This window comes from Lycorma delicatula, chromosome 1 (assembly GCF_047948215.1).
Source record: "Lycorma delicatula isolate Av1 chromosome 1, ASM4794821v1, whole genome shotgun sequence".
NCBI classification, from domain to species: Eukaryota; Metazoa; Arthropoda; class Insecta; order Hemiptera; family Fulgoridae; genus Lycorma; species Lycorma delicatula.
This window is the reverse complement of record NC_134455.1, coordinates 262,577,081-262,604,010: the sequence shown is the minus strand read 5'-3', so window position 1 is coordinate 262,604,010 and position 26,930 is coordinate 262,577,081. Positions and strand designations below refer to the sequence as shown.

Genomic DNA, 26,930 nt, shown 5'->3' with positions numbered 1-26,930 from the left:
CATGAAGTAGGAAAAACAGTGTCTAAGGGTAGTCTCTAAGGTAGTGTATTGGGCCTACCTCATGGGTGGTAGAGTTTGACTCTCTTCTGCAGTTGAGGTTGCCCAGTGGATGTCTTGTTGTAGTCTATGTGAATCATGGGCTCCTGCTGGTCGAACATTGCTCGCGGAGGGAGGTCTAGCTCAAGGCCACTCATACATGCAGGATGCTTGAGTTGTGGGCTCATCAACACAAGATGACTTTTAGCCAAGACCATGATAATGCTCCTCAAAGACCGTTTGGCAGAGTCAGCAAGTGCAAGTATTGATGATAGGCCATTGAATAAAATACATGCAAGTTCAAAAGTGCCTTGGGGTGTATCTTGATGAAAAATTTCAATTCAAGATGCACCCTCAATACGTCGTAGAAAAGGCCTGCAATTTGACATGTGGTCAATCTGAACTGGGGGGTCTCAATTTTAGGGTGTGTGTAAGGCAATTATGTTGTATGCTGCACCAGTTTGGGTGGATAGAATGAAATTTGATAGTTTCAAAGATATATTAAAGAGAGCCTAACAACTATTACTGTTGATGGTAATAAGTACTTACCAGATGGCTTCACAGGAGGCAATCTTGGTGATTGCAATATTGAAACCGGTTGATATTCTAGCTCTTGAGAGACAGTAGTGGTGTGTTGCTAGGAAGTTGGGTGAGCTGACTTCCGAAAAGATTTAGGATATCGAGCAACATGGTTATGATATATGGCAGACTATATGGAATGAGACTATTGATGGGTGGTATATGCATGATTTCTTCCTAGACATTAGAAGCTTGCAGGGCACCTCATGGGTTTCCCCTAACAAGTACGTAACTCAGTTTCTTATCGAACACAGGGCCTTCAGAGGTAGAGTGGCTGGGCTTGGCATTGTGGATTCAGGTCTGTTCCTGCAGTGTAGAAACAGTGTTTGGATGCAGGACGATGCCTTCCATGTGTTGTCCGACTGTGCCATATATGATCTGGAGCACACCACAGTTACTTGTCAGCTGGATACTGTCAGAGCAACGTTTGACATCAGGCAAAACTGGAGGACTGGGCTAAATGGTCAGTGGTTGCAGAATTTCTGCACTATTTGGCTAGGGAACAGATTTTGGAGGAAATCTAGGGTGCTGCTTGGTCTAGTTCTTATGTACTTTGTTTTGTTAGGATTTCTTGTTAGTGTTGTTTTTATTTTGTTAATGTTATATCGTTTTGGTTGTTTTGCTATTAGTTTTATTTTCATGTATTTGTTTTTGTGTTTTTCCATGTTTGTGTCACATATGAATTAAAAGATGACCAGTAAAGCCCATAGGGCTAGATATGAAAAGGGTGGTTGAAGGGTGTCCTTTCCCTAGGGGATCAGACTCATTTTTGAGCATTTATTATAAACTGGTACATACAATGTAGTTTGGTCTAGTGGACTGTTTCTAAATAAAATTCAAATTTTTCTGACTTTTTTTTTGTTTTATTTAATTTATCTTACACCACTTTGTTCAGAATTAAATTCTCTACTAGTTTTGTTACAGGTTTTATGTGTTTATTATCCATTTAACAAAGTTACTGTACGTCAAACATAAAAAACAGGGGTTTTTAGCTCAATTTATTGGTTTTACCCTAAATTTCTCAAAAACTACTGCAGATATGGTTCTGTGACCAATTTTATTTGATTTTTCCAGTCAAAAACCATAAGAGTTCATTAATTCTGCTCCATAATTAATGACCTAAAAATTTCAATATATCCTCATTTCACCGCTAGCTGAAATCTGAGCAAATCTTTCATTAGCCATAACTCACATTAGGAAATACACTTTCTCCAATATTTTCATAAGTAGAATAGGTTATGAAAGTCCTGGGAGAACTTTGTGACACAATCTGTATACAATATAAATGTATAAAAGTATAAAATTTTATATTTTTATTATATAATTTATACAACATTTAAACATCAAAATCTGTGATAATTAATGTCATTCTACAAAAAAAAATTTGTTACTCATTTTATGAATAATGTACCCATTTTTACCTACAATAACACATAATTGTAGTTGCTTTATTTTACTTATTTTTTGCATTGCTTTATAGTTTTAATAAGTTTTAGTTACACATTGAAAAATATTTTAATGATTTTATGCCAAGATCTGAGTGATAATTCATTTTTGAAATCATGCCCATCACTATCCACTCATTTCTTAAAATAATAAGACATTATTTTAGACAGACGTCTGTCAGATGCCTTAGACGTTATCTAAGACAGTAAGGATATTAGCTTTGAATATCTTAGTAATTTCAATAAGGTCGTAAAGGAAAAGCATCCATCACATATATGGACTATGATGAGAACCAATTATAAAGATGACCCTAGTAAAAAATAAACTAGTTTTTAGACAAGCATGAGATGTACAGGAGCATGTTTGAAATATTACAAAATCAACCGCATGTCTATTGTTTACCAGGAGTGTTGGAGAGGAACTTTTGGCTCCATATGTTGGGCACTAAAGGAAACAACTATGGAATATACGGACTGAGAAAGATCCAAATAATACTTTTTAAAATCTACTGCTAAGAGCTGGTTTGTTTCTCTAGCTTATGAGAACTGGAGTTTTTAAACAGCTGCTTCCAAAGCTGAAAAGTTTAGAAACTCCAGCAGTAGTTATGAGCATAATCTTTCTTTGCCATTAAAGTATGTATAAAGCATGCATTAAAGCAAGTATTAAAGCAAGCACCATTAAAGCATGTATCTGTTTTGTACATCTTCTACCTAATTCTAAAAATACACAATAAACCAAAATTGAATAAAAAATTAAAAATTGTAAAATAGGAAAACTTTTAAATTTCAAAAGTTTCAAATTTAATTACTTATATAATTAGAAAGTGTATAAAAAAGGCATTTTATTTGATTACTACATTTTAAAAATCTCATCACTAAGTTAGAATTCAATGTTCAGCAAAAGGTTTTATAGATGTTTGAGAAGATATACTCTTCCTCAGATTTCTAATGGAATTAGTTGAATCATTGAATTCATGATTGATTTTTTTAACTCATCTATGCTGTGAGGTCATATTTCATAGACTTTATACTTTAAATATTCCATAAGATTTAATCACTTGATGTTATATCAAGTGAGCTTGAAGGCAAAGTTACATCACCATTACAGGAAATAACATGTTTGGAAATGATTGTTGAAGAGTACATTGTGAACAATGTCCCCTGAGATATTGTACCATCTTGTTGAAACTAAAAGGAATGTAAATCAGTTTGGTATTATCTTAGTATTGGTAAGAGAAAATCATACAACATGTTTACATAACACCTAAGTGTTGCCATTACTGCTGTTCCATTGTAGTGATAAAACTACTGTCTTTAAATCCTAAATGTACTTACTCCACACGAAACTGTTACTTTCCCTACTGTTGTTCCCTACTGCGAACATATATCTCACTCAACTAGCACTCCATGAAACTAAAGGCAGTAAAAACTATATTGGTTTAAAAACCTGTAATGGTGTAAAAACCATCAATATAAATACTGCACGACCTACCAATGTATATTTTTGCTGTCAATTTTAAATTATCTAATTAATTCTGCAACATTCTGTACAACCCACATTTTCTACATTTGGTCCTGATAGAGCTGTTAACATTTTAAATTGCAAGAAAAATACATCTACAGGTTCTCACTTGAAATTATTTCAAAAATATTTTTTCCTTTTTTAACAAAAATGGTAATATAACACAAAAGCATAAAATAAAGAAAAATTTACAATTAGGTTTTAAAATAAGCAACGTATTTTTAATTACCCACCAGGTTAGTCTAGTGATAAAATTGTCAAACTGTTGGTATTCAGAATCAAAGATTCTGAGGTTCAAATCCTAATAAAGGTAAGTAATGTTTATAGGAATTTGAATACTAGACAGTGAATACTGGTGTATTTTGGTAGCTGGGGTTAAATTTGAAAAAAACAAATTTTCTCACCACTGATCGAAAGAGAGCATTAAAAGTTAATATGACAGTGAAAAGTACCGGAAAAAAGAACAGGGTGCCTGATAATGAATCTATTACTAGCTGTTTCGAGAAATTTAAATAGAATGGTAACCAAATAGAATTGCATTATCAATTATAATATGTTAGTAGAAAATTTCTAAGCCTAAACTTGCTAGTGAGATAACGACAAATATACGTATTTTTAGTGATACAATTGTTTCTTTATTCTTGGAGTTGTACCATTTTCCTTACTACTATTTTACTGAATTAAATTTTTTTTACAGTATCCTATGCACATTAAAAAATAATTTTTTTTCTAAAATATAAGGAATTGTTGATGAAATTTTTATGATATTAGGTTTCAATTAATGTTTTCTTTTTATTTAGTTTAAAAAGGAATAGGACTGTTCCTGTAACATTATTATATAGATTACGGATTTTTCAACTAGCCTAAGTTGCCTCTTAAATGGATAACATATGATTCTACTTTTTTATTTAAATTGGTCACACTAAAAATAAATTTTATTTTATCAATTTACTTCTGTACTTAAGAACATAAAAATAATATTTTAAATGTTTATTTCTTAACAGAAATATTGATTTTGGTTATTAACATCATGAAACCTAAGAAATATAAACCAATCTCATGTTGGATAAGATTGAAAGCCTTAAAAATCTCAGCAAATTTGCAGTAAATTAACTGCAAAACTATAAACAACATAAGGAAGTGGGCTTTTGATAAAAAATCTCTCGTTGTCAGAGAAGAAAAAAATAAATGGAAGTATGAAAATGACTTTAAAATAATTAGGTTTTTTTTTTTATTTGAAAGTAAAAAATGAATCTAATAGGCCTACCATCATAAAAGAATAAATTAAAAAAAACTGGTCTTCAACTTAATAACTGATAAATTATGTAATAGTGATTTATAAATGTAAGATTAAATATTTTTAGATTTAAGATTAATAATATTAGCCGTATTCATATTAATATAGTGTACTTCATAATGTCAGCAATGTATTCCGTTAATTTAATTTAAAAAACTTTTTTCAATAAATTCTATTAAAAGAAACTGACAATTCACAGTTAGCCTAAGGCAAATGCATGCTCTATTGCAAATTAGCAAAGTTTTGGTATATTATAAATATTTTGACCTGATATAGTCTCTTAGCCTTAACAATATTTGACTGATCGAATAAGTAAATTATGTGTAGATACTGACTTGGAGAAAGACATTAACTTCTTCTGGAAGCTCTTGATCATACATCTTTAGCAGGTTTATAGTCTCTCTAACAGGTTCAAACATCTCATCTGTAGTAGCTTGACGTTCCTTCACGTTCATTAAATAACCCATTACATTGACCAAACCTTCATAGTCTCCTTCTTCAACAGGCTGAAGAAGACCCTCATCTGCTTTATGTATAAATTCATTCAAATCGGTCAGACTATAGAAAAAAAATTAATACATTCAAACTGTAAAATATATTCACTGGTATTTTTAAATGTATTTTTTTCCATGATTTTATACAAGAATTAATTAAACATTTTATTAAAGAAGATAAACTGAATCATTTAACAGATAAAAATCTTTCAAGTTTACATAAAAAATTTAGCCTCAACATATGTATCAGTCACCTTAAAGCCCTAGTTGATCAGTTCAATTGATTAGCCAGTATAAACGTAATAGTATCAAGAACTTTGATCGTGGGATTTAAACTAGGGTGGTCACCAGAGACTTGAAAAGAGTGATAACAAAATGTAATTGAGTTTGTAGCTCCTGTTTTCAGCCAGTATGATGTTAAATAATAGAAATAAATATCATGGCACCTCAACTTCATCATATACAAGAGTAATAGTAAATCTTCATAAAACTGAATAATGTGAAATTTAATCATAAATTTAATCTTCTATCATATGAAAAGCAACTAACACATTTGACAGCTGTAGTTTAGCTCAATTTGCTTCAAAAATGAATTAAATTGTTTAAATAATAGTTTTTAACAAAATAAAAAAATAATAAATCAAATAATAAGCAAGCTATTTATAATCATTTAAGTTCAAATAGAAAAAGGGAGAAGGTAAAAATTGTTAAATTATTTATTTTTATTAAAAAAATTATGTTAGATAGCATTTATATTCTATGTAAGATGTAAACTATTATTGTTGGTTTTCAGTTATCTATAATGTTAGGTAAATACTTTAGTGTGTAAAGGTTAATTAGAATTCTAATAAACACATGGTTTCTATATCTATTAAGAGTAGGCTACATCATCAATGAATGAACAGTTCATTATTGAATCCAATATTTGTGTGGGAACACTTTTTGTCACGGATTTTGATTTTGATTTCAAATTCAGATTAATTATCATGTACAACAATTTCAGCCACAGAGCAATTCGTTGGTTGTGTAAACTGTATACATTAAGTAATGCCGGATGATAACCAATCATTAACAATCACTTCCTTTTTTTTTTGCTTGATGATATCGCCACATAAGCTTGAAGCTTATGTGTGAGATATGGAAATGTAGCATATGAAAAATGCCATGCCTGACCAGGATTTGAACCCAGGTCCTCTGGATGTCAGGTTGAGACGCTACTACTCGTGCCACAGAGGCTGGCAAACTTACTTTCATAACTATTTACTTTCATAATTTACACTTCATTAATTAAACACTGCAATGAGTTATAATAATTTATGTTTTTATTTAAGTTCACATTTATTCACATTTTAAATATATATTAAATATGTTAAACTAGAACAATAAAAATTTAGTGATGCTGTTAATATATATCTTAAAGGAAAATATTCATATAATTAATCCTAACAATAATTAAGAGCAGCTGGTTCATTAACAAAGAAAAAGAAATAAGAAGACAGGAGATGTTTACATTAAGCAAGAAGACAAAGAAAACAATGAATTTGAACACAACATTAGAGGATTACAAAATACATGAATGGCTGCTATTGGCTGTTGGATTCACCTCAAAATGGGTGCCAAAATTAAAATTTTGTAATCATTATGCAATAACTGTGTAAGCTATCAAGTTGGTTCCAACGCAATACTGTTAGGTTTACTAAATTCATAAAATAAACTAATAAAATTTTTTAAATCATGGGTAAGACCCGAAAATGGCAGAAAAACTAACTTTTTAATAATTGAAAAAAAAATATGCCAAAAAACTGCCAAAACAAAGATAAGTAAATTTTATTAAATTAGCCTAAGTTGAAGTTAGAGATAATAACTTTGTTAGAAATGAACTAATAATAAAGAGAACTGTAATAATATTAAGAATGTCCATTCAGTAAAACTTTTCTAGACTTTTCATTGATAACTGGTTTTAAAATATATTATACAATAATAATAATACAATATTTTCAATTAAGACTAAATACTGCACATTTCTTTGTGGTAGTGTAATAAAATCAAGAGACAGAAAAAACAAATGAATAGTAAAAAAATGACATTTTTGCAAACAATTGAAATGCTTTAAAATTTATAAAATTTTCAAAAATCTTAAGGTTTGATTAACTGATATACTCTTATTTATATTGTTAAGAGCTTATAAATACAAATACTGTACTAAAGTAATTTTTCTCTTTGTTTTATTAATTAACTCAAAAGAACTATTAAAGAAATAGAAAGCAAAATGATCCAATATGAGAATACAGACAAATAATAATAATAATAATAATTATTATTATTATTATTTATATAGCTTTTTGTTTACAAATAATAATGTTGTTAAACATCTGTTCTCTTCAAGCTATTAGAAGCACCTGAAGGTATGGCATAAATGTATGTAAATAAAGCTGATGGGAGACATAGTTAATAGAATCCTACTATAAATTTTAATAAAACTAACTATTTACTGACAGGGGTGCTGGGGTGAAATCTAATGACAGAAGGCCAAACAATCAATGTAAGTGACAAATGTAAGCTTTTTAAAGTGATGTAGTAAGGAAGATGATAACCAAAGAAAAGTAGGAAACAGGATTGCACGGGGAAAAAGGTTACACAAAACTACATTTTTTTATCTAAGATTTGGAATGAGACTAATGAATGTGCTTATTCATGATATTGAGGCATGAAACCTTACAGGATGATATAAAAAGATGATCTTACCTACCACTTTATGAATTTATCAGTTAATTAATCTCTTAAGAGGAAGTCATATTTCGATAAGAGATAAGATAAAGAACAAAGAGATTATAAGACAAATTGGTGAATAAGGAATACTCTAGAGCATATTGAGGGAAGAAGCTTAAAATGGTATGGGCATTTGCAAAGGATTGGTGGAAGTAGACTGGCTAATAAAATGTGCAATCAGATTGTGTAGGGCAGACAAAGGCATAGGGAAAAAGATGTTTAGAAGAAAATGTGTAGAAAGATAAAAAATGGCAATATGCTGTAAACAACTAATAAAAAAATAATTTACAGTTTTTTCTTGAATTTTTCATAAACAATTATTCATATATTCATACAATAATTTATTACAAAAATTATTTGATTAATTTATTAATTACATTTCTTTAAATTTGTTAGAACATTTCTTTTAACTGAGAACAAAAATTTGAACTACTATAGTGCAATTTTTTTTTATAACTTTTTGCTTACAGAATCCTCATTTTTAAATTTAGAAGTCATAAACCTATTTTTTTTTTCTTCAGTCATTTGACTGGTTTGATGCAGCTCTCCAAGATTCCCTATCTAGTGCTAGTCATTTCATAGGTTTCACAAACCTATTACAATTACATATTATGTATGTTCAAAATGAATTGTCACTCATCAGTTTTTAACTGAGGCACAAAAGAAATTAATTTTTTTTAATTACCTATTTTAGAATTTCAATATTTTATAATGAAATTGGGCCCTATGAGGTGAGCGGGGGGGATTGATAGGGTGAGGAAGAGTGATGGAGAGGGAGGAGAGAGATGGAGATCTAATAAGTATTTGACATGCTTGAATCATACCTAGTTGTAACATGTTCTATCAAATGTTGTTTAAACATATGTCCCCACTTGCAAACAGTATTGAGCAGAGCTTGTTTAAAAGGCCGTATATCAACTTGAAACCAGGAATTAAAAATGTGAATTGAATCCATTTCTTCTATTTCACCATATAAGTTTTCAAAATTATCAATCTAAAAAAAAATGTACCAAATGATATGTTACCATTTTTGTAATTAAAGACAAAAGTATGACAATAATAATCATTATTATACTTCACTATTTTAATAAGAAATTATCTAATTAATACGAAGTTCGAGATGGTCCAATTTTCAATTTCCACCTTTCAATGTTATACTTCTTTTGGTTAATTACATTACTAACAGTATTGCCCAGTTTTATCAGTAATATTAAAACAAATATAAGATGAAGTATATCAAATTAGAAATTTGTTGATTCCATTGTTGTGTGTAGTGCTTTATATCTTTTTTTTTTTTTTTTTTTTTAACCTCCGAGTCCACAGTTAAGCATTACTTCAGAGGATGAGATGAATGATTTGTAGCGTGTGCAAAAATGCCATGCCTGACCGGGATTCGAACCTGGGACCTCTGGGTGAAAGGCCGAGACGCTACCACTTGCGTCACAGAGGCCGGCTAGTGATTTATATCTGAAGGTGAACAAGTTTCTAGTCACTCTGAGATTGTATTAAATGCAACCACTGCAGTTTATTTTTTATATTTCTTGGTTGCTGTGTTTTCCAGAATGCACTGTACAGTTCGCCCTGTGATGAGAGATGTTCTGTTTATAGTTTTAAAAGCATTACAGCAACAATTATTTTGAAAAATTTTGTATGTATGTTGTATAAGTTAGTGTTGTGTATTTTCTCTCAACACTTGTGTTTCTGTATTTTATACAGCATGAATGAAAAAGCTATCTATCTGTAGACAGCTTAAATATGTAGACAGAAAAGAAAGGGATTTATGACCACTAACATTAAACATTGTATTATTGCACTGGTAGTATCTGTCATTGCCTTTATTTTTTCACTTGGCTAAATTTTGTATCCTGAGGTTAACATTTATTCAGTTTCACTTTTATGTTTATATTTTTATTATTAATTAATGGTATTAGGAGATTAATTTTAATGAACAGTAGAAGTGGCAGATTCCATTTTATAGTATTCTCTTGCATATCAAATAGATGGAAGATATTTTCTTTTGAAAACACATTATTTAGACAAATAATAACTTCTACAGGTTATATTACTAATGTATACTTTGTTTTTGTTCTAAAACTTTTAAGTTGTTCTGTGTTTTCACTTTTCCAGAAAATTTAATCATTGACTATAAAAATCCTGATTAACATTCTAATTTCATCATGTTTAGTAGTAAGAGACAAAAGAGAACTTAAATATTTATTTGCTTACTTTCTTTCAACTTTAATATCTACATCTAAAAATACACAAACTATATACAAATGTAAAATATATTAACACAGTATTTTTCATAAATTATTTTATAAATTAATAACAATAAAAATTTAAGCTCCTAATATGTTAAATCACTAAGTAATTTCACTTTTTCATAAATGATCCACACTAAGTAGTTTATTTCACAGATTTTGCAAAACTTCAGAAATGTACAGAGTGATTCAAAGAAACGGGAAATTTAAAAAAATTAAATAACCTTAATGAAAAATTTTTTTTAGAAAATGAATTTTATTTCATATAATTGTACAAATGTTGCCATTTTAGGATACATACATTTTAGTTTATTTTTTACAGATGACATCTTGCAGGTGACCTCCTCTTTTTCGTAAACACTCTTCGTTAAATTGTTCATGGTTTGATGTAACATCTCAACTGGAATTTCCGGAATTGCTTCTCGGATTTTTGCCTTCAGTTCTTCCGTTGTAGTAGGTCCACTGTGGAACACTTTGCTTTTAAGGTGACCCCACAAAAAGTAATCGCAAGCTGAGAGATCAGGCGAACTGGGAGGCCATCTAATGTTACCATTTCGTGAAATGACACGTTGTCCAAACAATCGGCGTACAGCTGCCATCGATATTCGTGCAGTATGTGACGTTGCTCCGTCTTGTTGAAACCAGGCTGTGTTAAGAATTGGTGGAAATCTCTTTTGTTGTTCCACAACAAAGGTTTCAAGCACGGCTACGTAACGAGTCGACGTCACTGTAATCGCAAGACCGTTGTCATCCTCAAAAAAATAAGTGCCTATAACACCGTAAGATGACATAGTACACCACACGGTCACTTTCTGGCTGTGCAACGGACGCTGTGTAGCTGCGTAGGATTTTCTTGTGCCCAGTACTGAAATTTTGCTTGTTAACAAATCCACTGAGGTGGAAATGCGCTTCGTCTGACATCCACAGTTCGTGAACAAACTCTTCGTTATCATTTATCTTCTGAAGCATTACATTACAGAATTGTGCTCGCACAACTGCATCATTCGGTTTCAGTTCCTGGACGATCTGCAACTTGTATGGATGGTATTGCGAGTTCTTCACTAACATTCTTCGAACACTTGAACTATGCAATTGAAAAGATGCTGAGAGACGACGGATGTGGACTTCGTGTGACAGCATCTTGTAAAGCTTGAACATTCTGTGGTGTACGGACGGTTCGCTCACGGCCTGGAGGTTTCTTTTTCATTGCCGAACCAGTTTCCTCAAAATTAGATATCCATCTTTTAATTGCATGTGCTGATGGAACACGGTCGTACCGTCCCAGATTAAAATGACGGCGAAATTCTCTATGCGCTACCTCCACACTGTCATTGTTTTTGTAAAACGCTTTGATAGCAAATGCACGTTGCGCACTACTCCAAGGATCCATGACAACTAAATGGCAGGTTAGGTTAGAGAGGCTGGTGCCACTTATCAAGTGGTACCAATCGCCCACGGCTACCAAAACAACTTTCAAAATTTCCCGTTTCTTTGAATCACTCTGTATATTTTGTGTGCTATGAATGCATATTGTTCACAGAACAAACTGACTCTTCAGATTTTTTGTTATAAATTACTGGCAATTCTACTGTGTGGGTTATAAAAGAATCAGTTTATTTTAATATAACTTCTACATCATTACACATAACTATGTAATGGGTACTGTTATTTATTTTTAAATAATTAATAAAATTATAATTTAATATCCCTAAGTCAACCCTCTTTATGAAACAAATATGTATGCAGCTCTTCAGTATATATATAACTCTTCATTGTTTTAGAAGTGAATGTTGGAGCGGTATAGAGGGTTAGCAGCATCCCTACTGGGGGAAGGATAGGTAGTTTTAGGGCCAGTTGGATTTTTTATGTTTGTTTCAATGAAATTGAATACCTGTTCTTTAAAGTTTGCCATACTAGGAGACATAGGTTTTGGAGGCTCTATCACTTCACCCATAGCCATAGCTTCAAGTTCTTCAATTGTTAGTTGACGTCCATAAGTCAGGAACTGTTCCATATATAAATCTCTGTCATCCAGCCATAGATATGAATAATTTTCGAAGCCACCACAAAACTCATTTGCCTAGAAAAAATTAATGGTTTGTAATTTGTTACAGCAATGTTATGTTACCAACCTTCAGAAACTAGTCTTGAGAGAATGGTTTTAACCCTTTGCTGATCTCTGATGTTATATTAGCTCTCAGACACAAGGAAAAAGTTGAGACAGAATTTTCACTACCAATTATTTAATTTCTGTATAGTTTTATATACATTATTATTTAATAGTAAAGTAATAATATATTACTACATATACATAATATATATATATATATATATATATATATATATATATATTTCTCCACCCAGTTTTCCAGCTAATGATGTGCATGTGAGTGTGAGAATATAGGTAAATGCAACTACTGATACCGGTTTTCCAGGCCTGCAGCTACAAATGTAGGTGTGAATTTGCCAGTAAACATGCAATCTTGAACAGACTCAGGTGGACCACTCCTGAGCTGTGTGGTTAATTGAAACCCAATCACCAAAGAACATCAAAATTCACAGTCTAGTATCATTCAAATCCATAAAAAAGCAACTGCCTTTACTCCTGGCTTTGAAAATCAGTTGGTTTTGGGATGACGAGTTTAACCACTATACTTATAAACATTATATATAATATATAATAAAGTAAAGTGAGTGTGTCTCATATATATATATATATAAATGAGACATCACTAAAATTTCAAGATTAGAGGTCTAATCTGATATATTTTAAGTTGATCAAACTTTGAGGAAATTAGCACAAATTTAACAAGACTACTCTATAATTACTGCTTCAACAAGACAAAGTTATATTTTACAGCATCATTCATTAACAATATTTTATGCCACTGACAGAATAATATTCTTTTAGAGAGAGCTAAGTGATCCTGCAAATGAAATCTAGAAAATAAAACTTATTTTGATTTTTCATTTATTATTTGAGTAATCTGTTAAGCTGGGTAATGTAAAATCTTACTCTTTCTCATTACTAATACGCAGGAAAAAAATTTAACTAACAAACTCAGTTTTATTAATTTTTTTTGTCTTCAGTCAATTGACTGGTTTGATGCAGCTCTCCAAGATTCCCTATCTAGTGCTATTCGTTTCATTTCAGTATATCCCCTACATCCTACATCCCTAACAATTTGTTGTACATATTCCAAACGTTGCCTGCCTACACAATTTTTTCCTTCTACCTGTCGCTCCAATATTAAAGTGACTATTCCAGGATGTCTTAAAATGTGGTTTATAAGTCTGCCTCTTCTTTTAGCTATATTTTTCCAAATGCTTCTTTCTTCATCTATTTGCCGCAACACATGTCACATTTGTCACTTTATCCACCCATCTGCTTTTTAACATTCTCCTGTAGCACCGCATTTCAAAAGCTTCTAATCTTTTCTTCTCAGATACTCCAATCGTCCAAGTTTCACTTCCATAAAAAGCAACACTCCAAACAAACACTTTCAAAAATCTTTTCCTGACATTTAATTTAACTTTTGACATAAACAAATTATATTTCTGACTGAAGGCTCGTTTCACCTATGCTATTAGACATTTTATATCGCTCCTGCTTCGTCCATATTTAGTAATTCTACTTCCCAAATAACAAAATTCTTCTACCTCCATAATCTTTTCTACTCCTATTTTCACATACAGTGAGTGGTCCATCTTTGTTATTTCTACTACACTTCATTACTTTCGTTTTGTTCTTTATTATTTTCATGCGGTAGTTCTTGCGTAGGACTTCATCCATGCTATTCATTGTTTCTTCTAAATCCATTTACTCAGCTAGAATTACTATACCATCAGCAAATCATAGCATCTTTATCTTTTCACCTTATACTGTTACTCTGAATCTAAATTGTTGTTTAATATCATTAACTGCTAGTTTCATGTAAAGATTAAAAAGTAACGGGGATAGGGAACATCCTTGTCGAACTCCCTTTCTTATTACAGCTTCTTTCTTATGCTCTTAAATTATTACTGTTGCTGTTTGGTTCCTGTAAATGTTAGCAATTGTTCTTTTATCTCTGTATTTGAACCCTAATTTTTTTAAAATGCTGAACATTCTATTCCAGTCTACGTTATCGAATGCCTTTTCTAGGTCTACAAATGCCAAGTATGTTGGTTTGTTTTTCTTTAATCTTCCTTCTACTATTAATCTGAGTGCTAAATTTGTTTCCCTTGTCCCTATATTTTTCCTGAAACCAAATTGGTCTTCTCCTAACACTTCTTCCACTCTCCTCTCAATTCTTCTCTACAGAATTCTAGTTAAGATTTTTGATGCATGGCTAGTTAAGCTAATTGTTCTGTATTCTTCACATTTATCTGCTCCTGCTTTCTTTGGTATTATGACTGTAACACTCTTTTTGAAGTCTGACGGAACTTACCCTTTTTCATAAATATTAAACACCAGTTTGTATAATCTATCAATCGCCTCCTCACCTGCACTGCGCAGTAATTCTACAGGTATTCCGTCTATTCCAGGAGTCTTTCTGCCATTCAAATCTTTTAATGTTCTCTTAAATTCAGATCTCATTACTGTTTCTCCCATTTCATCATCTTCAACTTCCTCTTCTTCCTCTATAACACCATTTTCTAATTCATTTCCTCCGTGTAACTCTTCAATATATTCCACCCATATTGACTTTACCTTTCGTATTATAAATTGGTGTACCATCTTTGTTTAACACATTATTGGTTTTTAATTTATGTACCACAAAGTTTTCCTTAACTTTCCTGTATGCTCCGTCTATTTTACCAATGTTCATTTCACTCTCCACTTCTGAACTCTTTTCTTTAATCCACTCTTCTTTCGCTAGTTTGCACTTCCTGTTAATAGTATTTCTTAATTGTCGATAGTTCCTTTAATTTCTTCATCACTAGCATTCTTATATTTTCTACGTTCATCCATCAGCTGCAATATATCGTCTGAAACCCAAGGGTTTCTACCACTTCTCTTTGTTCCGCCTAAGTTCACTTCTGCTGATTTAAGAATTTTCTTTTTAACATTCTCCCATTCTTCTTCTATATTTTCTACCTTATCTTTTTTACTCAGACCTCTTGCGATGTCCTCCTCAAAAATTTTCTTTACCTCCTCTTCCTCAAGCCAATTTCTCTAAATTCCACTGATTCATCTGACACCTTTTTTTCAGGTTTTTAAACCCTAATCTACATTTCATTATCATTAAATTATGGTCATTATCAATGTCTGCTCCATGGTAAGTTTTGCAGTCAACGAGTTGATTTCTAAATCTTTGCTTAACCATGATATAATATATCTGATACCTTGCAATATTGCCTGGCTTTTTCCAAGTGTAGATTCCTCTATTATGATTTTAAACTGGGTGTTGGCAATTACTAAATTATACTTTGTGCAAAACTATAAGTCGGTCCCCTCTTTCATTCCTTTTGCTCAGCCCGTATTTACCCACTATATTTCCTTCCTTCCCTTTTCCAATGCCTGCATTCCAATCTCTAACTATTATTAAATTTTCATCTCCTTTTATATGTTTAATTGCTTCATAAATTTCTTTGTATACACCCTCTAGCTCATCATCATCCTCATGGGCGCTTGTAGGCATATAGACGTTAACAATTGTTGTCGGTTTAAGTTTTGATTTTATCGTTATTACAATGATTCTATCGCTATGCATTTTGAAATACTCTACTCTCTTCCCTATCTTCTTGTTCATTACGAAACCTACTCCTGCCTGCCCATTATTTGAAGCCGAGTTAATTATTCTAAAATGACCTGACCAAAACGCTTTTTCCTCTTCCCACCGAACCTCACTAATTCCTATTACATGTACATTTATCCTATCCATTTCCCACTTTAAATTTTCTAACCTACCAACCTTTTTTAAACTTCTAACATTCCACACTCTGACTTGTAGAATGTTATTTTTTAATTTTCTGGTAACCCCTTCCATAGTAGTCCCCAGCCGGAGATCCGAACGGGGGACTAGTTTACCTCCGGAATATTTTACCAAGGAAGGCGCCTCCATCATTGCTATATGAAAATGCAGAAAGCTACATTTTCTTGGAAAAAAAAGCAGATGTAGTTTTTCATTGTTTCAGCTGCGCAGTACTCTGAGGGCTGAGTGATGTTGATATGGCCGTTTAAGTCATCCTAACGTACGCCCTTAACAACTACTGAAAGGGCTGCTGCCCTCTTTCAGGAATCATTCCTTAGTCTGGCTCTCAACAGATACCGCTCTGATATGGTTGCACCTTCAGTCCAGCTACTCTGTTTCACTGAGCACTCAAGCCCACACACCAACGACAAGGTTTTATGATTCATAGAGGGAGCAGTTTTATTTATCAAAAATAAAATCAAACTATATGAATCTTATTATAAGTATTTTTTAACATGGAAACACTTTCAAAACTTGTGATGTAGATAAGTTGTAGAATATAGAGTGCATAAAATATAACATCAGAGTTTTAAACCTATTTTACAACTCTAAACTTTGAATTGGGCAGAACAGTAAGTAGCTGAGGAACATAAACAAAATCCTTATAAAAATATCAAAAGAAAAAATCATTTGGGGTCAAATCAGATGACCTTGGAGGCCACTGCAAGCAAGCTCTGTCATTGGGTCCATGCCGACCAATCTAGCGGTTGGGAAAAACGTCATTATTCAACTGATTCGAACACAGTTATGCCAATGAAAATGGGGCACAATTTTATCAAGTAAAATTCTCTGACCATCTTGCAGTTGGGAAAGATATAGCAGAGCAGATAGGAAAGTATATAGGCAGCACATACAAATATGCAACTCGTGTTACACTTGCTTCAGCGAAAAAGGTTAGCTCGTAAAATTGGCTGCTAGGCTATTCCACAGAAAACATTTAATTCCATGGAGGGACTTTCACATTGTAAGAGTTTATAGAGATTTTCTGATCCCAAGATATAGACATTGAGTGCATTAACTTTTTCACAAAGATAAAATTTTGACTCATCACTTAACACAATATGATGAACAAAGTTGTCACATTCTGCTGCAATATTTCAATTGTGAAGGCTTCAAAACCTGTAACAACTGTAAATGGTATAGATACATTTCTAAGTGTTTTCTTAAAACAATCCTCACTGACATCTTCGAAATTGGTAGTTCATGGCTGCCCTTCCTAATAGATTTTAAAGGACTTGCAGGAAAGATTCCCTGACACATTCAACATTATCTTCAGACACTCTTGGTCATCCCATAATCCTCCCTTTAAACAGACATCCAGTCATTATAAACTGATTACACCATCGACAAATGTTATTGTCACTAGATGAATCACAATTAAAATTTCTATGTAATACACACTGAAGTAACTACAGATTCACATTTTGCATAGATAGAGAATCAATCTATGTCTATGCACGCAACTAAAATTGTCCTTTTGCTCTTTGATTTTAGTCTTAAATCAGCACTGTAAATTTCATCCAAGAGATAATGTATCAAATTAAAACCCCGATATTCTTTTTTGTATACATGGTACATTAAAAATATGTTAATAAAATATATAATATGTTGTAGAATATTTTAAGAAAGAATAAGGAATATTTATTCAACTTCATATATATTAAACCATATGTTTTAAACTGACAGCAATAAATCTTACAAAAAATTTCACGTATACTGATGCTTATTGTTCACTAGTTCAATAAATTGAAATGTACACACAAGGTAAACAATAAAATGTATTAGTATTTTTAATAGTGACAAAATCACATTCTATATGTTAGCTGCATGTCTTCAATATGAAAAAGTTAAAAAATAGTGAATTTTCTTTTCTAAAAAGTAAGTTAATTCATCAGTTAATATCAATGATATAAAATTGTTTCTCTTTTTTTTACATATATGAATGACTGACTTCATTTTTCATGACAAGTACACAAGTGCACACATGCACACATATACTTAAAAAAATTATATATATGTATATATATATATAAATAAATAATTGCCTAATATAAATAAATTAGGCAGTTCCAAATTGCATGGCAATCTCTCAGAAGATGATTCTATGGCGAATAAAATAAGAAAAAAGTTCATATAAACAGAGGTCAGAAAACAAATCGTGAGCAAGTTTTTTCTAATGAACTCTTAATAAATTCTTTACAAAAATAACTATAAATTTTTATTTGTTATTGGTAAATTAATGAAGTTATTTTACCCCAAACCTAAAAAGGTGTATTTTCCAACAAAACTTTTTCATATTTTTCCTGGATTTTTCTTAAAACCAAAGTGAGGTAGAGGTCTGGGAGCAGTTTTATTCAATTTCTTAGATCAAAAACCATAGGAAAGCAACAAATTTACACCTCCATTTGTACCCTATGAACTTTAGTACAGTTTAGAGGGAGCAGAAAGCAGGTAAAATGTTTTAAGAGCCGAAACTCTCTAATGAAGTGTTATATGACCTTTTCCTTATTTTTTACTATAGAATCATCTTCTAAGAGATTGCCATGCAATTTGGAATCATTCGATGTGTATATATATGTATATATATATATTTATTTTATTAGATCAATCCAAATAAACAATAAATAAAGTAGGATGACTTACCTTACTCCACTACATATATGCAGCAGCGCTTTCACGATTTACTCACATCATCAGCTGCATTACATATTCATATATTTATCTCAAATTAATTACAAACTTCGTAAAATATAATAACATATGCATTTATTTATTTTATTTAAAATTTAAAACCTTTAATCTTTTTATTTTTTATTTTAAACTTTTATTCAGTTCAATTAAAAATTAAAACAAAATTTAAAAATATGAAAAATTAATTAAAATTAGCATTAACAATTAAATTAAAATTAAATTGTAAAACTTTTTACTTATGTAAAAATATGACAAGGCAAAAATCAAATTAAAATTAAAAATCAAAATGAATATAAAAATAGTAAAGTAAGGTCAGTTAAATGGACAACATGCATAATTGTTTTACTTAAAATTATTTTTATTTGTTTTTAATTTTAATTTGATTTTATGCCTTGACATCATATTTTCACATAAGTAAAAATTTTTACAATTTAATTTTTTATGTTAATTTTAATTAATTTTTAAATTCTGTTTTAATTTTTAATTTAACTGAATAAACATTTAAAATAAAATAAAAAGATTAAAGTTTTTAAATTTTAAAATAAAATAAATGAATGCATGATATGTTATTATATTTTACAAAGTTTATAATGTAATTTAAGATGACTAAATAATGCACAGCTGATGATGCGAGTAAATCGCGGAAGTGCTCCAGCGTATATAGTGGAGTAAGGTAAGTCTTCCTACTTTATTTATTTTGTACTTTGGTTGATCTAATAAAACAAATACATTTGTATATAGTACAGAGGAGTATGATTCTTAAAAGAACTGATTTAAAAATATATATATATAAGTATATATTATATATATGCATTCCCATTGCTACAAAATTAAAACTTGTATTTTAAATAAAAAGAGTAAACCATTGAGTGGGTATTGAAAGTATTTTATAAGAACCAGCGCATAGTGCTTCTCAGGTAGACATAAAACTGCTAATCACATGGATAAATTACCATTAATGATAACAATGGTGTTTCTAATGCTGCTAAAAAAAAAATTCCTGGGTTTTTATTAGATGACAAGTTCTCTTGGGATGATTAAATTGATTTCTTTTGCAACAAATCAAATCATACTATTTTGCTCTGAAGAGCCTTTGTAAAATATTAAGCTCGTAAATATTTATTATCCTTTCATACATATATTCCTGTAGAAAGTACAATCTTATCTGTTAGAGCACCCTCAATAATTCAGAACAAGTTTTTAGGATACAAAAACAGGCTGTCAGATCATTATCTGGCAGATTCATAAGTATGATTCTTGTAGATCTAAAATTATAAAATTAAATATATTAACTTGCCGGGTTAAAGGGTTAGTCTAGTTCTTACACTTGTCATTGCAAAATCAACTGAGTTTCAAAGTCAAGAGTTCTAAGGTTCGAGTCCTTGTAAAGGCATTGCTTTTATATGAATTTGAATAATAGACAGTGGATACCAGTGTTCTTTGGTGATTGGGTTTCAATTAACCACACATCACAGGAGTGGTTAATCTGAGTCTGTTCAGGACGACATGTTTATTGGTACAATAACGTAGATGCAGACCTGGCAAGCCGGTATCAGTGATTGCATCTGCCTACACACACACACACCCATCTAGGTTTCGCAGCAAAGCTGGAAAAAACTGGTTGAAATATACATAAATGTTTTAACTTACCCTTGTGTTTTAATATGAATGTACAACCCATGCTGGAAATAAGTCACTTAATCTTAAAAATAATATTATCCATTTCCATAAAACCACAAAAGAGAATTCATATTCAAAATTCTTTGCCTTACAAGAAAGAGCCTTTGGTTATTTATTAAAAATGATAATGAAAGCATAATAAAATTATTTAAAAAATCTTGTCATTAATTCATTTATAATACAATTAAAACAATTTCTTTTAGGGAAACACTATTACTTAAAAATTTAAAATAATATAAATTTTTTAAAAAATCCTAATTTTTCTGAATTGTATTTAACATGTAGATAAATATGTGCTCAAATAATTTCATTAATGTATTCTGAATTGCGATTTATTTGTGTATTATCTTATATTTTAAACAATTACATGAACTTTAATAAAATCACTGAACCATTTAATGATTTTACAACAAAGTAAAATGTGCCCTAAATAATTCTGCAGAATATGGTTGAAAATAATATTGTAAATGTGCTTGAGTCTGTTAAACAAAAATAAATGAATTGCACCTCACACTATTACGTTACATCAGCATTTCTCAACCTTTCAGTATTTGCAACCCAATTTTCAATCATAATTTTCATCGCCCCCTCATAAAATAACAATATATTTTGAGCATTATGACGCTAAAGCTACACTACAACCTTAATTACAAACTTTACAAATTACCAGGAATAAATAAATTTATTGACATTTGGCAACACCCATCCATTACATTGACAAAACCAGAATCAATACCTCTCTATTGCTCTCTGTCTTACGTCCACCATATCAGTCATTCTTGCGGCTTCACAAGAAGTTCAGATTTTTCTCTAACATTCTGGAACATCTGTGTGGCCATCTGCGCAAATGTGTATAAATGCTGTACTTCATTCAATTCCAGCCAGTCTCAATTGAGCCGAATTGCTATCGAATCTATCATGTTGTAATTTGCGTATTAATTGCAATTCACAGGAATAGATTTAAACAGAATCATGAATAAATTTTTAAGTAGGCATAAGTAAGCATTAGACGACAGTGAAGCATCAATTAAACAGGCGAATGTGTTTCCGAAAATAAAAATCAAAAAAATATCAAGAATTCTTAAATTTTGGCTTTACCAGTACTAAAGTAAATGAAGAAGAAAGGCTTCTGTGTGTTATTTGCTCAAAAATTTTCACAATGGAAAGCATGAAACCTAATTAACTTAAACAACATTTGGAAACGCTTCACAGTGAATATGTTAACAAACCCAGAGAATTCTTCAAATTAAAATTATGATCACATGAAAAGCAAACAACATTTTTCAAAGAAACTTTGTCTGTGAATGAAAAAGTTTTATTTGCCTCTTACAAAGTTTCGTATAAATAGCCAGATGTCAAAAGCCTCACACTGTTGGTGAAGAGCTTATTTTGCCAGCTGTATTGATATTGCAGAAAGTATGTTTGGAGATAATTTTCCCAAACAACTGCAGTCAATACCTCTATCAAATGATACTGTTGCCCATCGACTTGGTGATATAGCTGAAGATGTACAGTATCAGCTTTTCGGGAAGTTGCGTTTTCAATTCAGCTTGATGAGGCAACAGATAGCAACACAGATGTTCATTTCATTGCCTATGTTTGATTTTGTAATGGTATATCAGCAGTAGAAGAACTACTTTTCTGCAAACCAATATAACTCAAAGCAATAGCACTTACAGTATTTGCTATTTCAAGGATTTTATAAACGAGGCAAATGTAGTGGAAAAATTGCATTGGAATGCATCGAGCTCATTCAATGTCTGAAAGATTTCAAAGTATACAAGCACTTGTGAAACAAAAATATCCACAGTGTGTCTGGCCACACTGCATGATCCACAGAGAAGTTCTGGCTTCCAAAGAAAAGAGTCCTGGTCTGAATATTGTGCTAACAACGGTTGTAACCGTAATAAATTATATAAAAATGAGACCTCCTAAAATCAAGAACCTTAAAGACATGGGTGCAGTACATTCAGCATTATTATTTTACTGCGAGGCAAGATGGTTATCACATGGGAAATTTTTGCAATGTGTTTATGAATTAAGAGATGAAAACGCAATTTTTCTAAAAGAGGAAAACCGACGGGAATCCGAAAGTTTTGAGATGGTTTATTTGTGATGGAATTGAGCTACTTGGTAGACATATTCAAGAAATTAAATACCTTGAATCTTCAACTCCAGAAAGCAAATACATATATGAGGTCTGTAAATAAAATAATGAGACTGTTCACAAAAAGTTTTTATTTACAATTCAATACATGGACTAGCCTTTGAAATAATTCCCTTTAGAAGCCACACAATGCTTCAAACGGTTTTCCCACTCTTCATAGCAGTGTTGGAACTCAGAAACTGGAATATATTTCAGAAGGTCGGTTATATATTTTTTTTTTATAGTTTCTACTATTCCAAAATGGTGTTCTTTGAGATATTTTTTTAGTCGGGAACAGGAAAAAGTCGCAGAGACTCAAGTCAGGTGAATACACCTGACTTGAGTCAGAAAAAAAATAAAATTAAAATTAAAATTAAAATTTATTCACCTGACTTGAGTCTCTGCGACTTTTTGGTAGTTCCTCAACCACCTGTTGAGGAACTACAGAAATTTTTTTTACCAAAAACTCAGTAATTGAGAGTGCAATGTGACAGGGTGCATTGTCATGATGCAACACACAGTTGTCTTTGATGGCTGGTCTCACACAAACAACTCTTTTCCGCAGTCTTTCAAGAATTTCCTGGTAAACATATTGATTTACAGTCTGTCCTGTAGGCAAAAACTCCTAATGGACAATGCCATTACTATCAAAGAAACAAATTAGCAAGATTTTATTTTTTGATTTGCTCATTTTTGCTTTTTTGGGATGTGGTGAGTTTGAAGTGTGCCACTCTTTGCTCTGTCGATTTTGTTTTTGGGTATTAGTCAAATATCCAAGATTAATAATATTTTTTTAGAAAATCAGGATCAGTTTCAGTTCACCCTAGAAGATCAAGGCACACTTACACCCTGTTGTTTTTCTGTTTAATAGAGAGGTTTTTTTGGGACCAATTTTGCACGAACTTTTTTCATGTCAAATTCATTTGTTAAAATTTGATTGACTGTGGTATGTTTCAATTCAATCGTTCTGCAATCTTTCTGACAGGTAATCGCCGGTCATACTGTATCAAGTACGTCTCTGATTCACCCAACATTGTCGTCCCTTTTTGACGTTAATGGTGTTCCAGAGTGTGGATTGTCCGCAACTGATTCCTGGCCATCTGAAAATGCTTTAAACCACCTAAAAACTTGGGCTCATGACAGAGCATCATCTCTGTTTACCCTTTTCAATTTTTGAAAAATTTCAGTAACATTCTCACCTAGTTTAACACAAAACTCGATTGCACAACGTTGTTCATAATTAGTATCTCTCATTTTTGTAACCCACAATAAAAACTTATTTCACAAAACGTTTGTTTACGTCTCACCTGGCAACAGTAGACTAAAAATATTAATACCTAATATAAATCAACTGTTCATATAACCATATTGTATAAATTAAATTTCCACTTACCAACAATTTAAAAAGTGTAAATCCTAGTATTTTCAGAGCTGCTACACCATCTTCAGGAATTTTCTAAAAGATGTTAATTTAAATTCAAATCAATAATAGTTTTTAAATTAAACTGTTATGTTCATAACAGTTGGTCGTCAAGAATAAAATTAATTTGTATATCAATAAGACAGTAACATCACGTTTGTAGGGTGTTTGCAACTATTATTTTAGTAAATTAAATATAACCACATGTTTACTAGTAACTTTACAGTGTTGCCAGTTTGACTGCCAAAAAAAAAACTAGTCTCATTACTTTATTTGCAGACCTCATATGTTGGATATGAGTGATAAGTTAATACTTTTTGTAGAAAATTGGAATTATGGAGCAGAAAGTTAAAAAAACCTAGAAATATCTGCAACTGTGGATGAATGTGTTAAAACTTACAAGTCTGAAGAACAACAAGTGAAAGTTGTTTTTGTAACAATTGAAAATCATTTAGCCATGCCGGCAAAGAATTTTAGAAAGTATTTTCTTGCTGACAAAAATTTGGTAGCAAGTTATAAGTGGGTTAGGGATCCATTTCAAAATATTCTCAAAGGACTCTCAACTGCCGGAGAAATCTTCATAGATTTCATGGCAAGTGGCAAAATCAAAACACAGTTTAATAAATCACTCTTTGAATTTTGGGCAGGAGCGGATGAAGAGTTTTCTGCATTGAAAACAAGAGCATTTCATATACTATTCCTTTGAAAAACTTTGCAAGAGAGGTCCAAGAGAGTCATTACAAATTATTAAACTTGTTTTTAATTTAGTATTTATAAGTTAATTATTAAATACATTGTTCAGTACTGAAACAATCCTATTTATAAGTGTATTATATCAATGTAAATGTGTATTTTATTATGTCAGAAAGAACTTTGTTTTGCTTTCCTGTAAGTAAATTAATAAATCTTTTTAATAATATTTTTTTTTTATATGCTTGCGCTCCCCATTTAGTGTTATCATGTCTCTCCCTAGGGGGCACACCTTACAGGTTGAGAAACACTGTGTTACATCATCCCCATATACAAGAATGGACTGTTATTTTAAACATTTAAAACAATTTTTAATCCTTAAAACTTACTTATCAGTAATAATTACCTCATTTAAAGATTTTTCAACTCCTTCTATAATATCTTTTCTCATATCCTTAATATCTTCATGGTCTTGGATGTTACACTGAAATCAGGATTTTAATTGTTACATCAGGATTTATTTAATTTATTTTTTACAATAAATTTTGCTATATAAAGTTTTATTCTGTGATTAAATTCAATAATTATTTTTTTAAAAATCAGATATATTATGAATACATTTAACTAACATTAGTTTAATGGCAGATGAAAAAGAGTTGCTTCGTATTTGGTCATGAAAAGAAAATACTGCCAAAGTGAATCTAATGAAAGGTACTGCAATCTGTTGCCTAAAAAAAAGTTGAATGGAAAAACTGCTATTTGTTGCTTATACTATTTGAACATACAGATCTGATGTACTGCTTTTTAACTGGGATTGGATTCTTTCAGAGGATACATTATCCTATAGTCCTGTAGTCAGGGGTGATTATCCTATAGTCAGGGGATATATTATCCTGTAGTGAAAGAAAGTGACAATTAACGAGGACAGACTAACTGTCTTATCTCTCAACAAATATGTAAATATCTAAGGTTTGATATAAAAAGAATACGTCTTTACTTGTCTTATAAGTAAAGACTTATACTTGCACTGGAAGAAATGGCCTCTATCTATTTATAGGTATATATAGCAGTGGTATATGTAAAAAATCTGAAAAATACATAATTTATAAACACATCTGGGTAATAAAAGTAGTTTTAGTCTGAAAAAAGTAAAAATACATCACTTATAGCAACAAAAGCATACATCCACTTTTTTTTTTTTTAGCTCTGAAATGTAGCAAGCTACTATAACAGTTGCAGCATTTTGCCAACGTTTTTTAGTTTTGAGGATTGATAAAAATTTTAGTTTGAACATTACATGCAGACTAGTTTATTAATAAAAAAATAAACACACAAATAGTTATGATTCAATTAAATTTTTTAACAACATCTATAATCGATTTTTTAATGACTAAATACTTACTGAATAATCTGGATATTCGGAAGATTTATTTATTCGATCCATCAGACCAGCCATCTTGATAATATCATCAATAAGTTCTTGAATAAGATAACAGAAACCTTCTGAACTGTCAAGATCCAATGATGGTACAAATACTAGGTCAGGGTCCCTTAATTCTAAGTGTGCCTCAAACAACGGTGCTAGACCATTAATAGGGTCCATATGCTCAGCTATATAACCAAGGCTGTAACATATTCATTATTATCAATGGCAACATAGTCATGACACATAGTTCATATAAGAATATCCATCCAGAACACAATGCATATACATACTCCTTCTTAAAATAAAGATTAATTACCAAACAGAATTAAACAATTTCCAAAATACTTAAATTTTAAATTACATTACACAAATTAAATTGCAATACCTACTCTTTCTGCAACAATGATGTCCTTAAAAACTCATCTTTTTATTACTTACTAAGTAATAAACTCAATCTGGGTACTTACAGAACAATTGAACTTATTTTTTTCAGAGACTCAATCCTTAATAAATTGAG

General features: G+C 31.0%; 1 protein-coding gene across 1 annotated transcript in view; it reads right to left on the bottom strand.

Moving 5' to 3' along the window:
• The window catches only part of Dhc93AB (Dynein heavy chain at 93AB), a 493,152-nt gene that overhangs the window by 357,440 nt on the left and 108,782 nt on the right, over nt 1-26,930 (bottom strand). Inside the window, exons 17-21 of the mRNA XM_075354875.1 lie at nt 26,390-26,612; nt 25,394-25,471; nt 12,295-12,483; nt 8,967-9,136; nt 5,215-5,437 (exon numbers count right to left, since the gene is read on the bottom strand). Of these exons, the coding sequence (XP_075210990.1) occupies nt 5,215-5,437; nt 8,967-9,136; nt 12,295-12,483; nt 25,394-25,471; nt 26,390-26,612 (883 nt within the window). The remainder of the gene's footprint in view (nt 1-5,214; nt 5,438-8,966; nt 9,137-12,294; nt 12,484-25,393; nt 25,472-26,389; nt 26,613-26,930) is intronic.